The 15,692-nt window shown below is 35.5% G+C and overlaps 1 protein-coding gene across 2 annotated transcripts; it reads left to right on the top strand.

The window, feature by feature from the left end:
• Positions 1-2,704: 2,704 nt before the first annotated feature.
• Positions 2,705-14,864, top strand: LOC100378403 (protein O-GlcNAcase-like). 2 transcript variants are annotated; one of them, XM_006825880.3, is made up of 16 exons: positions 2,705-2,869; positions 3,414-3,563; positions 4,062-4,192; positions 4,609-4,777; positions 4,974-5,072; positions 5,277-5,405; positions 5,733-5,888; positions 7,172-7,956; positions 8,456-8,630; positions 9,209-9,262; positions 9,917-10,002; positions 11,004-11,108; positions 11,597-11,688; positions 12,609-12,798; positions 13,016-13,175; positions 14,224-14,864. In XM_006825880.3, exons 1-16 carry the CDS (start codon positions 2,824-2,826, stop codon positions 14,358-14,360), a joined length of 2,664 nt encoding a protein of 887 aa, XP_006825943.1. In that variant the 5' UTR covers positions 2,705-2,823; the 3' UTR covers positions 14,361-14,864. The 2 variants fall into 2 exon arrangements, with proteins under 2 accessions (XP_006825943.1, XP_085360595.1); XM_085504469.1 differs by lacking the exon at positions 9,209-9,262.
• The last annotated feature ends 828 nt before the right edge of the window (positions 14,865-15,692 follow it).

The raw sequence follows: 15,692 nt of genomic DNA, 5'->3' as shown, positions 1-15,692 counted from the left end.
CTGCCCTTACAGGTTGTGGCGTCTATGCTGTAGGGCTGCTGCAGCCATGCTGCACAGTTCTTGCTGCACAGACACTTTTTCGCCTGCACTGCAGCATGGATGCGGTTACTTCCCGCACAGATCATTACAATCAAATTTTCAAAACTTGCTGTAAGGATGTCGCTACCACTAAGCACTGGTCCACTTCACAACATTACCTGGTAGTACAAAACAATTTCCTCAGAAAAAAAACACACTTACTGACTGTGATAATTGTCAAACCAGTTAAGTCAATCAGGTGAAGTGCTTATTTCATCCTGATGGTGAACATATACTGAAAAAATCCACATGCAACTCGACAAATAAATTTGGGCATACAGTAGTGGTAGCTGCATCTATGCTGCATAGAAATGACCAGTGCATGAGAGGCCTTCCTGCTTTTGGTTATATGGTTACGGTAGCTGTGTCTATCCTGCACAGTATTCATCTGTGCGGTACCAGTGCAGCTTGCCACACCAAGCTGCACTGATTTATAATTATATTCCTGTACTGGTTTTCTGTGCAGTATCATCTATGCTGCATAGAAATGACCAGTGCATGAGAGGCCTTCCTGCTTTTGGTTATATGGTTATATGTATACACATTGACTCACAGTAAAGTTGGAGTGTTTCAAAAGTCATCAAAAAAATGTTCAGGCGAGTTCAAGGTGTTAAAGAGATAAGTTTACCTTTGATCTGTGGCATTTACAAGATGCTGACCACAAGTGTGGTTGTTGCCCTTGAAACTACCCAAGGCATTCTATAAACAAAAATGGAGAATTAAAAAAAAAATGGCCTGTCGCTAAACGGTTTTTGACAAAAAAAATGGCATTTGGGAGTAGGGTAGTGTATAACACTAATGTGCAGTAAAATGCACAGATTTCCACTGAAATTATATCAGGTCTGTGTATTATCACAGAGCATCATGTTTCTTGAGATATTGATGAAACAGACGTACAGACATCTATAAATACAGATACCTACACAGATGAACTGAACTGCAACAACACCCATTGTGTGCCCATGTTTTTTGAGATATTCGGGGAACAGACGTACAGACATCTATAAATACAGATACCTACACAGATGAACTAAACTGCAACAACACCCATTGTGTTCTTTGCACACAGCAATCAAATGCACATTTTGTCATATGCAAATTACTGCACTCACTACAGGCAAGAATATGTTGAACAAATAAAACTATGACCGAACTGGCCACAATAATTCAACTAATAGATTCCCTGATTTAGATTTAGTGGATTTCCACCAACAAATTATCAGATCTACTGGTACCCCGGCGGTAGTATTATTTCTAAACAGTTACATATCAAGTTGTATCAACGGCTCCTGAGACAGCAGTTAACAACAATATATACAGGCATCTTAAAACTAGGTGAGGGGAAAAAATGTCCACAGTAGTTTTATCTCTTACTAAAACGACTGACCTCCTGGTTTAAATAGCTCCACTGTCTTTGTAGATTGTCTTCCTCAAAACAAAGTTGATAATGTTCTATATGGTGATATATTAGTGATTTGTCATGGTTATTGTTACCACAATATTTTACAAACCATATTATAGTAATTGAGCTGGTATTTTTCAAGAAAAAGTTGAAAATAGCATTTTTTTATCAAAAATGACAAAAATATTTGCTAAATATAGAGGATTGAAGAATCGCAAAATGAACAAAATGTGGACATGAATCAAGTTCAGCGATTAGATATATTATTTATTAGAGACGCCAAGGGAACCAAAAATTGAAATGTAAATCACTCCAGTGATGAGAAATTTGTGATAATAGCCAAGTGATTGAGAAACTGTATTTCAAAAAAAAAATGTTAAACAGGGTAAACTACAGTGAAAGGCAGCAAGCTCTACCTTATTTTATAAAATATAATTATAACAATTTGTAAATACCGATCATAAACTTTCACATTATCTATGTCAATAATGCACTCACAAGCCTTTAAGTGGTAGCATCTGTGACTGCCCACTTATTTAAAAAAGTGCTTGCTGATTGGATGATGTTGATCTCATTAATATTAATTTCTGGATTGGTCAATTTGAAATTTAACAGTCATTTTGATTTATAAAGTATACCATAAAACATTCCCAGCTTTCTGCCTTTCACAGGCAGATACAGAGTGCTTTACATTCCATTTTAGGTCAACGCACAAATTTCCAGGTTTTTAATTGAACCAACAGTCTAATTTAGAATATAATTTCTTTTAAATGAGCTGCACCCTGAATGAGTTGAATTAGCTAAAATTAACTAAAATAACATGCTAGCTAAAGAGACATGTTACACAGTATGCGAAAATAGAATACGTTCTTATCTTCGTAAAGAAAATTTGTCATTCTCTTTTGCTATATAAACAACTATTCTGTTAATAAAAGAACCTAAATTTCAGCAGAAAATGTCAGAGAAATGGGTGATAAATAAATCAGTAGCCAACAATTTCAGGATGAATTAGCATTATTTAGTCTGAAAAAAATTGTATTTTTTTTATAAATATATATATTTTCTGATTTTTTTAAAAATGTTGTATCATGCAAAAATGGGAAACATTTCTTACATTTCACTCCATCAACTAGATCAAACCTGTCATACCAGTTCCATCTTCATCCGGGGAACACTCAATTTGTTTTCAATGATCACGTGATCACCGACCAGTTTAAACCGGATTGCTTGCTATGCGTAGTGAAAATCGGAGCTGAAATATATCTACTTGTTTCATTACAGTGTTTTGCTTTCGCCGTCATCGCTTATGGTCGACGGTTATTTACAATTTTTAACTTTCCGACATGTCTTCTATGCCGAACGGGAGTTTTCTGTGTGGAGTTGTTGAAGGTAAGATTATGAAACCTATCCTAATCATTGTACAGCCGCCATTTTGTCGACTTTGTCTGCACTCTGTAAACGTCGATGGTACCAGCGTTTCAGTAATTATATCCTCCTAAATTAAAAACAATTGTATGCTGTGCAACCATGCATGATTGGAGATTACTATTCGGTTTATTTGCATTGTTATTTAGCAGCTGACCACCTTTCTGAACTTCGACTTGTAATCGAATGATTGAAATTATATTGTCACAATGTTGTCATTCGACAGTGTGTTTTGTCAGGATTTTCGTTCATTGACCCGTATTTGTTATTGGTGTGTTTTGTTAAAATCGTGAGTGATTATTCGCTATTCGAAAAAACTATTTTTCTGTTAATTTTTCTATGATTTATTGCTACCATGAAGCTAAAAAAAGATCATGTTCCCACACATCTACTCGTGGTTGAGCTTGTCTGAATATAAGCTAACAGAAGCCATTGAATCCAATTATTAGAAGTAGGTGAGAACTTTCCCTCAAGTGACTGTTCCTTAAAATTCACCTTTCTTTGATAGGATTTTATGGTCGTCCATGGAGTACAGATCAGAGGATTAGACTGTTTCAGCTCCAGAGTAAGTTAAATTTGAAGCATTACATGTATGCTCCAAAAGATGATTCCAAACATCGTGCCTGCTGGAGGGATATGTATTCAGTTGAAGAAGCTGGTGAGTTTAGTTAAAAAAATATTCAATATTCTCAAATTTTCTTTTCTAAACATTCTCATGATAAGTTTGTGAGATTGAAATTAACAAAATACTTTTTGACGATCTCTCTGGTCTCAAGAATTTGTTCTTGTGCTTTCACGACATTAACTTTGCTAAGTATTCATTGCTTAACATTCCTTTCTGTGTGTGGCATTTATATTCTATTGTTCATGATGAAATGAATCTTATAACGTTTAACACCTTCTTCACAAATATATGTATACTGTAAACTGTTTAATTTTTACTGCTAGGAATATTAGTTATTTGATATTTAAATTGATTTTTGTGAAGAAGAAAAATGTTGAATGTTCCCTGCTGCTTTATGCTCATAAAATACATGGTAATTTTCTCATGTTAAATTAAAGCGATTTACATTTTACTGAGATAGGAAAAATTTAATGCAAGACTAACAAATCATTGTCTTTTAACAAATCAAAATTATAATATTGTTCTCCATAGACCACCTTACATCACTGATTTCCGCTGCCAAGGAAAACAATGTGCAATTCATATATGCTCTGTCACCCGGTCTGGATATCACGTTTTCCAGTGTTAAAGAAGTTACCTGCCTAAAAAGGAAATTAGAACAGGTTTGTCCTTTACTGGTTTTGCAGTTGATCTCTTACTTCAATGAGTGATCTATTGTATCATTGTGAAATGTTAAAAACTCAAATGCTATGTTTATTTCCCCAAAATTGAAAATAATCATGATGTTTTTCCACTGAAATCAATGTTGAAAATTTTAACATCAATTAATGATTTTCATGATGAGATCATGGCCAATCAGAAATTTACATTTGGATATGTTTGTTTGTAACTCACTAAACAAAAATAATCTTGGCTAAGTGCTTTTACTGTATTGCTCATATATTATAGGTTTGAATTTCATGGAAAAACAGTGACTTGATGACTAATTTTGCCAAAAGTGTTTTCGTTCTTGAGGCATCCAAGAGTTTTGGGGTTCATTTTTACCCTATTAAAACTAAAACAATGTTATTATTTACAGGTGAAAGATTTTGGATGTGAAGTTTTTGCTTTGTTGTTTGATGACATAGAGACTGATATGTGTACAGCAGACAAAGAAATCTTCCAATCATTTGCCCATGCTCAAGTTTCAGTTACAAATGAAGTGTACCAGCATCTCGGACAACCAACATTTTTATTTTGTCCCACAGGTAATACAGTTCGTTTGTTATTAAATTTCAATGGTTTTGTTAAATATTAATATACATACATTGTTTTGAAAGGTGGGATATATAATTTGTTGTATAATTTACTTAGCCTTTGAGTACAACTTGTGGTTCTACTTTCTTATTCACAATCTCTATTGGTTCAGTGTTCTGATTGTTGGCAATGATTTGTCTTTTGTAGAATACTGTGGAACCAGAGCTGTCCCTGATGTTGCAAATTCTGAATACTTAACTACCATTGGTAATAAACTTCTCTCCCAGATTCATGTACTATGGACAGGTGAGTAAGAAATATTGAAACAATTCAGATTCATTTTCTTGTACAATTAGAAAATGTTCTATGCTCGTCACATTTGAAATGTGATGTAGTGCTTCTTCATTAAGTATTTATTTCTCTGTGGACTGATGTATATTTTATATGGAGATGACAGACATCTTTTCATGTGTACTTAGTACTCCCATCTTATGATTTTCTTTGTGATAGGACCGAAGGTAGTGTCTAAGTTTATTAGTGCAGAGTCTATAGTGGAGCTGAAAAAAGTGTTGAAAAGACCACCAGTGATCTGGGATAACATTCATGCAAATGATTATGACCAAAAAAGGTTGTTTTTAGGTGAGTTATGTTTATGCGCAGGCATGTGCAAGTTGTATGATCTTGATGGTTTTTGGGGGTGGGTGTGTGGTATTGTTTAATATTTATTACTAGTCAGAATATTGAAATGTGTGCTTTCTGCCCTCTCCTGTGGGCGTGTAACATTGACATCTCTATGTGGATAATAACAAAAAACTATCATTTCAGAATAGCATTAAATAGGAATAGATGGTATGAACTGAAGTTCACCCTTAAGCAAGAAAACTGTACCTGTACCTATCAGTATCCACAATATTTTGATGTTTTATTCCGCAGAAATGTATTCCTAAAGCTGTTACTTTTTTGCAGGTCCTTACTGTGGACGTTCCACAGAACTTATACCTCACCTGAGTGGAATTCTCACAAATCCAAATTGTGAATATGAAGCAAATTTTATTCCTATCCACACTCTCGCTACATGGTGTAGTTTTGCGCACAATCAAGATGGCAGAAAAGAAGTATTCAGTATGTATCCATTTTTATTGTGCATTGGCATTCAATAAAACGTGTGTATGCTGTAACCTTCAATGAATTTATTTAAATATTACAAGCAACCAGCTATAGTGTTCTGAATCGGAGACTTTTGTGTTTGTTCAATAAGAATTAGATCAAGCAGTGTTCTCCCCAGGATGTAAACAGCGTGGCGGTCCCGCCACAGTGCTTCGATTTGCCGCCACACCGGTCTGACACCGCCACGGTGATTAGCAAGACCGCCACAGTGCTTTTTTCATTGGGGATCTCGTCGCGCTGGTCGGCCCAACCGGCACTCAAAATTAGCGACCACCACGGAAACGCTTCCGACCAGAACTATTGCCATATTGTTATTATACTTACGTACCGAACGACGCGCATCCTGCCAGTCGTGGATAATAATTTGTAAACAATAGACATAGTCCCGCGATTGAACAATACAAGTCAATTTTGTAAGATTTTCACCCCTTTGTTTGTAAGTAAATACTTTCTGACGAAAGACGCAGTCTTTAGATTGAAAGCTAAAATTCTTTCAAAATCAATTCCACTCGATGTAACATGGGCAAAGCGGAGTTCACGATCAGTTTACGCTACTCAAGAAATATACGTGTTTATTGCGTGATTGGGTAAAATACATTTGAACTGTTATCATCGTGGATCATGTAAAAACTCTTCTTTCAAGACTTCTTTTACCTTTTAAAAATTTCTAATCACCTCTTTTGAAAACCATCATGCAGTTTTCATCTGAAATTCATACCAACACATCGTGCTACGACATCGCTTTACTTCCGCAATGTAACTTCCGCCAAATAATGGTCGATTTTTTTAAGGAGAAATTTGTAGTAAATAAGATCATGAAAGTCGTGAACATAATCCTGGCTCAAACGTTTCAAATTAGTTTCATTTAACCTTTTACAATTTATTTGTTTCTTTTTAGTCTGCAGCATTTGCATTTCGAGAACGTAAAATTTTTAAATTCAAACTCTTCTAAATTGTGAAACGTAATATTTTGACTCCAAAAAAAATATATTTGCACTGTGACTGAGCTCATTAATATTACAAAAGTGCCCAAAATAAAAGTGTTTATAACACTGTGTGAAGCAAATAAATATCTGCCACTTTGTTTTTTAAATATATGTTGTTTAGTGTGTGGGTATAAATGTGCTTTGGTCAATTTCTATTATTATGTAAATGATATGCAAATTAGGCCGCCACAGTGGTTTAAATTCCTGGGGAGAACACTGAGATCAAGCATGTTTTTCATTTTTTTTTTTCAGATGAATTGTGCAATGCAACCATTAATGCAGACATAAAATTAGAAAGAGAAGGAGAATCAAGTAATTGTTTATCACCACGACATGGTAGTTATGACCCACAGCTTGCTCTGAAAATAGCTATAAAAGATTGGCTACATGAATTTACACAGTCACGTAGTTCAACTGGCAAGGCAGAATCCAAAACTTTTAGTATGGCACCTTCTCCGGAATCACAATTACCTGCCACCGGAGTGAGTACATGCATGTCTGTTACACCTACAACAGACTCCCTTAACCCTAGTCCATCTGTATCTACACAACTTATGACAGAAGCACAAAATGCTCTGAGGACTTTAGAAGTTATGAGTGTGGAAGATGCCTCTGTTGATGAGGAAGAAAAAGTTGAACCAATGGACATTACTGCTGATGGATCAACTATGAAAGGATCGGAAAATGTACATGTGCCTACAAAAATAAGCAGTGTAATGATGACCAATTGTTCTACAACAGTCAACAAAGTGTCTGATATTCCAATGCAGTTAAGTAGTAATGCTGCAGAAAAACCTAACTATGCTGAAAAAATTCAAGCTGAATTGATTAGTTCAAATGAAACTGCTGAACCCCAAAGAAATTCTATGTTCTTGGAGATACCAACATTTGAGGACATTGAATTGCTGGTGGATACATTTTTCTTGCCATATGAACATGGTCTTAGAGCTGTTTATATGTTAGAAGAGTTGCATTGGTTGAAGACGCATGCATTTTGTGTGACAGAGTCAAAGCATTCTAAACACCCACCTCCAATGGTAAGAAATCTTTATACATCTGTCTCGTCATAAGTTGATACTTTTGATAATTTTTCACTGCCTTCCAAAGTAACTGCTTCCTACCTACAAGAAAATGTAATTTTGAATAAAAAAAGCCAACAAAACAAATTTGTTTGATAAATGATGAAGTATGCCACTAATCATTGTTATGCAGACTATTTAATTTTACCTTTCTGAAGCTTATGGCATGATGGTAGGTTTTAAATCGTGACCATTAGTTTGTGACTTAATTTGTTGTTGTCAAACCTAAATTAATTCGCTATTGGTGGAAGTGCAAACTCTGTGACGTTTGTATAAAATCAGACACAAGTTTTGTAGCAATCTGAGCCATTTATATATATCGCAAGCATGTTTTCCACAGTCTGACGTGATGAGTGTTGAATTTGAATTGCTGACATAACACTCAATCCACTTATTCTGCTGCACTTCACTTGTTTGTAACTGTGGTATATAATTGTATGTTTATTTTCTGTTGCAGGCAGTGGAATGGGGTGACCGTGCATGCATGTTTGCCAACTCGTGCCAAGCAGTTAATAGGCTGTTCCAGAGATTGACCAACATACCAAATCGATCACTTCTTTATGAGCTTTATCCATATGTATGGGACATGAAAGGAGTTGTTTCTCTGCTTCACTCCTTTGTAAAGTGGCTAGGTAAAGTAATTCCAATCCTACCCAACAGTAAATGTACTCCACTGCAAGAAAAACAAAACAAAAAAAAACATTTAGTTTGGTAATGACAAAATAAAAAGCAGTTGGACTATTTCCAAATCTCAAGGGATATAATACAATGATGAGAACACAGCTATGCTTCAGTATGAAAGTAATTGATTTCAATAGTGTACTCCAGTACAAAATATTATCTATCAGTTGTATAGATGCATTCAGAGTTGATTCTGTACCTAAGACTGGCTTTGTGTTTTCATCTGCCTCATTTATCCTTGGGGCACATAATATTTGCAATTGGAGGATAGGACAATGCACGAAACTGATGAGCTACTACAAACTAAATGCGCTTGTAATATTAAATGTTGCTCATCAGTGTTACACATTGACCCTCCACTAAATATTGCATTCATTAACTGTGTTTCCCTGACCCATTTTGACAATAAACATGTGTAATCTCTGCAAGTGCTGGATTTGTTTTTCTGCAGTAGAACCAACAAAATCAGTATTTGTAGACTTGATGAGACTAACAGATTTTTTCCCTATTTTCTTTTGTAATTATACAGTGATGGGACAGGTACCACAAATATCCTGCGACTTCATGCAAGCCACCTTGACATGTACGCATATTTTGGTGTGATATTTCATACTTTTTTCATTGTTTTGTTGTGTATGAGTAGACTGGTAGGTAGTTAATATGCAGTCGATACTTCACATGGCATGCGATCACAGTACAACTACGCAATTTCAGCGCTGCATGTGTCAAAGGCGCCTAACTTGTCTGCGCTGCGCTGCGCTGCGCTGTCATTCATCCTCTCACTTAATCAGATTTCAGAAAGGGCAGCTCTAAAATAGTTTTTGCTATTTGCAGGTTGAGTTACTATGATTAACAAGCTTTTTTATTTGCGTTATGAGCTACATACTGTGACTACAGATCGCTTTGCTCTGCTCTGCGCTACGATGCTGCGCAACGACTGCATAATCCCCCAGCTCGGCGCCACGTTGCTGCGGAGCGCGTTGCGTCATGCGTGGACTCGGTTGATTGTAGATACTGACAGGCAGTACGTCATGCAGATTAATAAAGTTTGCCTTGTTTTCAGTGTAAAGATGACACTTTGTAATGTAGCTTGTTGCAAGGCAATTGTTTTGCTAGCCGAAAGACATTTGTCATTAGTTTAACCTGCTCACTTGCTTGATGTGTTGAAAAAACAATCCTTGCCAAGTTACCTTCACACATACTCACTTTTTTCTTTTCTAACCTATTCAATATCCAGGGTGTACCAAGGGCTACAAAGAAATATTCATGAGTGGTGATCTTGAACCATGGGTTTTCCGTGGTGGTCTCACAGCTGAGCTTCAAGTATGTGTGAGCTGAATGTCAGCTCTTTCAAGATTATATTTCCAGAAAGCTCAACTGAAGCCTGTGTGAATGCTGCGTTGCGCGTGTACATGTACTTTGAAAAATGTTGCGCATAATTCTTGTGTGAAATTGCTTGCATGCAAGATTGAATAACATTTCATCAATATGCTGGTGATGAATAGCGACAATGTGCTGAAGGTTGCATAAAATGTGCGAGAGATTTCATAATATTGTGTCATTGTGCCGGAGATGGCACCTAATTGCGTCAATGCGCGAGAGATTGCATAGAATTGCGTCATTATGAGAGAGATTGCGTCAATGTGTGAGAGATTGCGCGTATTTGCATCAATGAGCAGGAGATTGCATAATCTGCTTTCACCGCTAACAGTTGTGCTGATATTCAAGTTTCAGTGGCAAAGAGTCTTGAGCTTGCACTGCATACTTGTTCATGCTCGGTTACAGTATAAGTGGATTAATACCATGCTGCTTCTCAATAAGTTAATAAAACTGCTGTGACTGGAGCCATATAATCAAAAAATTTCAAACCTGAATTTGTATTCTGTCTCACCAGTCATGGTTGCCTTTTATTCTTTCCGAGTATTTCAGCAGTAGGTATTACTGCGTTGCAGTGCTGGCTTATGCATCATCAGGCTTCAGATAGCTTTTGGTCATTTTGTGTGTAGTAATGGAACTAGTTATCAAGTAGTATACCTGTTCAGTGAGCATATAACATTGCCGTGAACTATTGGCAATGTTATTATTTTACTGGCATTAACTCTGAACATGTATATTATATTAACTGGTTAACACATTGCTGGTCAAAATCCTAACACATGCAAGCATAAAGTGATTTTAACATTTGGGCTACGAGCGTGTTTGAAACTTGGATACAATTTACCTCGCCAGTCCCAGTTGCTTTGTATTGGTTATCTGGAATATTGCTCTAGATCAAATCAAATTAAAATCTAAAATAATGTTAAATGTTATATTTGTTATTACAGCGCATGCTCCCAATAGATGGAGCTGCCGATCTTTTTGTTCAGAAACCTCCAGAAAAATTGAGCAGCAAAGTCTATACAATCAGACCATATTTGCCCAAGGATGAGGTGAGTGGTTGTGTTTTTTTTTGCTTGCTTACGATTTCATTTCTGTGTTGCCCAATGGTATTGAAATTTGCAGTGTGCAACTAAAAAACACATTTCCCAGAAAGACATGTAGACTTACCAACTCTTTTTCAGTCCAAAGGACAATTGACATAGTAAAGTATGTGATTTGAATTTAAAAAAAAAATCGTCTTATTTCATGATAATTTAATACCACAAGACGATAGTATATAATACTTTCAAGGTTGCATACATGCATTAAAAGTTGTTTTGGATGACAATACATCATCTGAAACAGAAAACCAAGATTTCCCTCATTCTGCTGTTGTGGTGTCTGTACATTTTCTGAAAAAAAAAAGGTTTGAGATGTTTGATGTGTGGGATAACGAAAAGAATGCCATTATCGAGAAAGTTGTAAGTTTCTTGAAATATTAGACTTGAGAAACCAATGTGAATGCTGTATTTTAACCTTAAATGTTCTCCTGTATCAGGTTGAAGTGTACAAAGTTTGTAGACTTACTTGTGATGATGGCTCAGATGGAACGGATATCTTTCCTGATCATCCAAACCTTATTGGTGACAAGTAAGTCCATCTTTAATGGGGGTTTACTCCAAAAAACACTTTGAATGCGACTAAAAAACTTGTTCAAGAGTATCTCTGATCAGATAGTATTGTGAGTGAAACAAATTCAAGGAAACAACTCCATTTGTGTCTTTAAGTAACACAGTAAAAGAGCGAGTACAACATTTTATTGTGTTGAGGTGTTGCTTCTTCTACTTCAGATTAATCCTTTTACTTGCTGTGAGAATTCCATTATTCAGCGAAGTACATGTTTTTAGTCTCCGTTTTAGACAAAGCCCAAAATCTTGGACTATTAATTCGGGTTCGGTCCAGTTTCACGAGCATGCCTTGAGCAAACACATTCAAACTTAACACAAAGACCATGTACAATGAATTTCATTTGTACATCAATTTTTGTTACCATTTGATCAGATATGGCTGACTGTAGACCATTTTGGTCCTTAAATTTGCTAAATTCTAATACTTGAGTGTCCAAAAATGTTTCTTGGGCATGAACACGTTCATTTCTCAGAAATAAACAGGGTGATGTTCAAACTTTGTACAAGGGTCATACTAAAACATCAGTAAATCAGTTTTCGCCATTCAGTAAGGTTGCTGAACCCTCATTAATATATTTAAATGAAGTCTAGTAATTTGAACTTGTTGTCTTCATCCATCATTCTGATTGGTTGATAGACTTGACCTATCAGGTAAAAGAACAGTTTCAGGTCAACTTGTGTATATCAAAAACATTTTGGATATATCGCACCTCAAAAACACAGTATAACCAAATTGTGCTATTGTGATCTAAGCAATGGCAATACATTCATGTTTACTTTATTTGAAACTACTTTTAAATTGCATGTACATGTCTACTTTTTGTTACCAACAAAATTAAAACTTCCAGTGATAATGATTCATGGTCAATGCTTGTTTTACAGGTTAGTTGGTGGACTTATCACTCTCAGTCCAGAGTATTGTTTTGTATTGGAGGATGAAAATGGTATCTGTGGCTATGTTCTTGGAGCTTTGAATGCTAAAAAGTACTACGACCTGTATGATATGGCTTGGATGTTGGAAATGTGTTCCAAATACCCCAAACCAAAATCTAAAAATCTCACCCCAGCAGAGGTAAAATGTTATAGATTTTTTTTAATTTTCCATTCACATCTGAGAACTTTTTAGTATTCCAAATCGCAGCTTATCATTTGAATGATGGATAACAAAATTATGGCCCCTAATGAAACAAAATTACTTCTCAAGTAGAGTAGTCATGTACATCTTATATTTAATGGGAAGTTTCTTCTGAGCTTTTCAAGTATTTTAATACCATGTTTCTTCATTTCAGGAGGTTTTTCTAAGTTTTCATGAATACAAAATTTATCTTCCTAATAATCTACATCAAAAATATCCCTCGCTGCTAAAAATGGATATTCTACCGAGTGTTGAAGATACAAGTGTTGTAAAGAATATGTTGGCTTGTATTCTATCTGCACTTAAAGCTAATGGTAAGAGTTTGACTGATTAATCACATATATGAATTTTGTTAATTTCCCAAACTTGCTGATGTAAAATACCCTGTCAAGCAAACTTCAGTGAATGAGGTCAATTTGATGAAAACCTGATGTTAGGTAGAGGCTGTAGTGCTATTGTCCAGTTTTTTAACCCCTATGTGCAAAGTATGCAGTGTACTGCTATCTCGAGTACTAATCATCACATTACAATGAAACTTGGCACATAGATGTAATAGAAGTGGATTAATATTTATGTATATTAAATACCTAATTTGTATACTGTAAAGGGGTTAATTATTCACTGGGGTTTAATTTTGCTTATTTCGCTGACTGGAAAATGCGCTAAATTAAAACCTAGTGAATATTTAAAATTTAGCATAGAACACATTATCTAAATGATAAAACCGTGAATTTAAAACCCACTGAATATGCCTGAAATGGTAAATCAGCGAAATTTAAACCCAGTGAAAATTAGTCATTTTACAGTAATTAGTAAATTTTCAGCTAATCTTTACATTTCAACTTGCTACATAGATGCTCATGACTATTCACAGACCTGATTAGTTTTGGGTTAAAAATCATTGCATATTAATAGCCTAGTTTGCATATTGCATCGATTTCGGTTGAAAACTGCATGATGGTTTTCGAAAGAGGTGATTAGCAATTTTTAAAAGGTAAACAGGGTCTTGAAAGAAGAGCTTTTACATGATTTTACCAAATCACGCAACAAACATGTTTTTTTTCTTGAATAGCGTAAACTGATCGTGAGCTTCACTTTGACCATGTTATATTGAGGTGGAATTGATTTTGAAAGAATTTTAGCTTGCAATCTAAAGACTGTCTATTGCAGAAAGTATTTTCCGTGGTGGTCACTAATTTTGAGTGCTAATCAGGGCTGAATAAACCTTTTGCACATCTGATATTGGCATGTCAAATATGAAATTAAGCACCAAGGTGCATGCCTAACTTTGAAAAAAGGCTGTGTCATTCTGGACAGCGTCTTGTGTAATGCTATGTGAACCAACCATGTGTTTATTTACAGGATCCTATGGTGCATTTGTAGAGGTTGGTGTTGGCAACAAAACAATGTTGGACTTTTACACTAAGCTGGGATTTTTAGAAGTGCCAATGTTGGATGAAATCTCAGATGAAGTAATCATACTTGGAAGAGCAATGTAACAGACCAGTTGTAACCAACAACAGAGCAATGGAAGAACAAGCAATACATCTGCTGTCTGCTGCATCTTGAAAGCTTGTGTCTACCGTTGTAGTATTTACGATTTTCCTGAATTATCCAGTCTCTTGCATGGACAGTCAATTGGTGTTTCAGGATGTACTTCCCTTATGTGAACCACTTTCAAATTTGTAAACGTTTCATATTTCTTAACGTTATTCTTATATTTGTAATTCAGTTTTAATGATGCATGCTCAACTTTACTGAGAAAGACAAATCCAATCATGAAGAAAAAAGTTGTGCTGTTTTGATAAATGGATTTCAGTTCGAATACGTTTAAACCTATAGATAAGTAAAAAAAATATAACGTCCGTATCTGCAACATTGCAAATCATGAACCACAACTTTTGAAACCAAATCTGTCAAATGCAGTCGATATAACTTATAAAAAGAATAGTTTATTGTCCAACTTGTATTACATTGTTTATAAAAGATGTTATATCTATAAATTGTCTCAGTGTGTTTCATTTGAGTGCCTAATATTGATCATATTGCACACTCGTATTACCCATAATTCTCCAGTCAGCCAGCTCCTTGGCGCGCCCAATCAAATGACTCAATTTAACTGCAGTGAAATACACCTTTTCGTAACACGATCATGCAAGGTTAGCGAAACCGTTTGATTCATGCGATGATAAATGTGCGTCTTCGACAGTTTTGCCTTCATTTCATTACTAAATCATCTGACCATGTCATACTAGTAAGAATCAGCACATGTTCTCCTAAATTGCCACTGTGGGCGTGATTAAGGTTCATGCAGAGTGCTAAGGCAGCAAATATCTGCACGCTCGGAGTTTCGATCCAGACTATTAGGACAATTTTTTTTGGCACAGTTTGCACATGCAGGGATCAGTAATGTTCATGCCACTAATGTTTTTAGAAGGATGGCAGAATGTAAAGTAACTCGCCGTGGTCGTAAAAACTACATATGGCTAGGCATCTCTTTATATTGTATGAACTGACAAGAATATCACACATTTTCTAACATAACATTAGGCCAAGACGCATCTCGCGAGTCAGTTTGAATGAAAATTGGAATTTGTAATACGTTGTCTGTTAGTCATATTTCAGAACCCCCTGGACTGAATCTGTTCGTTCTTTGCATGTGCTTAGTACGACATGCATTTGTTTAGTGATTTGAATCAAGGATGGCCAACTGTTTTTAGAAAATGTTAACCTTGAACATACTTGGCTAGTTACTCAATTTCGTACATTCATTACAAATGTATGTTTATTTGTGTGAATATCTTCCAAATGTTCATAGTCAAAAAATTTAA

The sequence above is a fragment of the Saccoglossus kowalevskii genome, chromosome 10 (assembly GCF_978046115.1).
Source record: "Saccoglossus kowalevskii chromosome 10, keSacKowa6.1, whole genome shotgun sequence".
NCBI lineage: Eukaryota > Metazoa > Hemichordata > Enteropneusta > Harrimaniidae > Saccoglossus > Saccoglossus kowalevskii.
Note: the sequence above shows the minus strand (reverse complement) of the source record. Positions and strands in the feature narration are given on the sequence as shown.

Bases quoted from the DNA above. Each gene is read 5' to 3' on its own strand.
- LOC100378403 (XM_006825880.3), top strand. From the start codon at position 2,824: ATGTCTTCTATGCCGAACGGGAGTTTTCTGTGTGGAGTTGTTGAAG. The intron at 3,564-4,061 runs GTGAGTTTAGTT...TGTTCTCCATAG, and splicing joins GTATTCAGTTGAAGAAGCTG to ACCACCTTACATCACTGATT. The intron at 5,073-5,276 runs GTGAGTAAGAAA...TCTTTGTGATAG, and splicing joins GATTCATGTACTATGGACAG to GACCGAAGGTAGTGTCTAAG.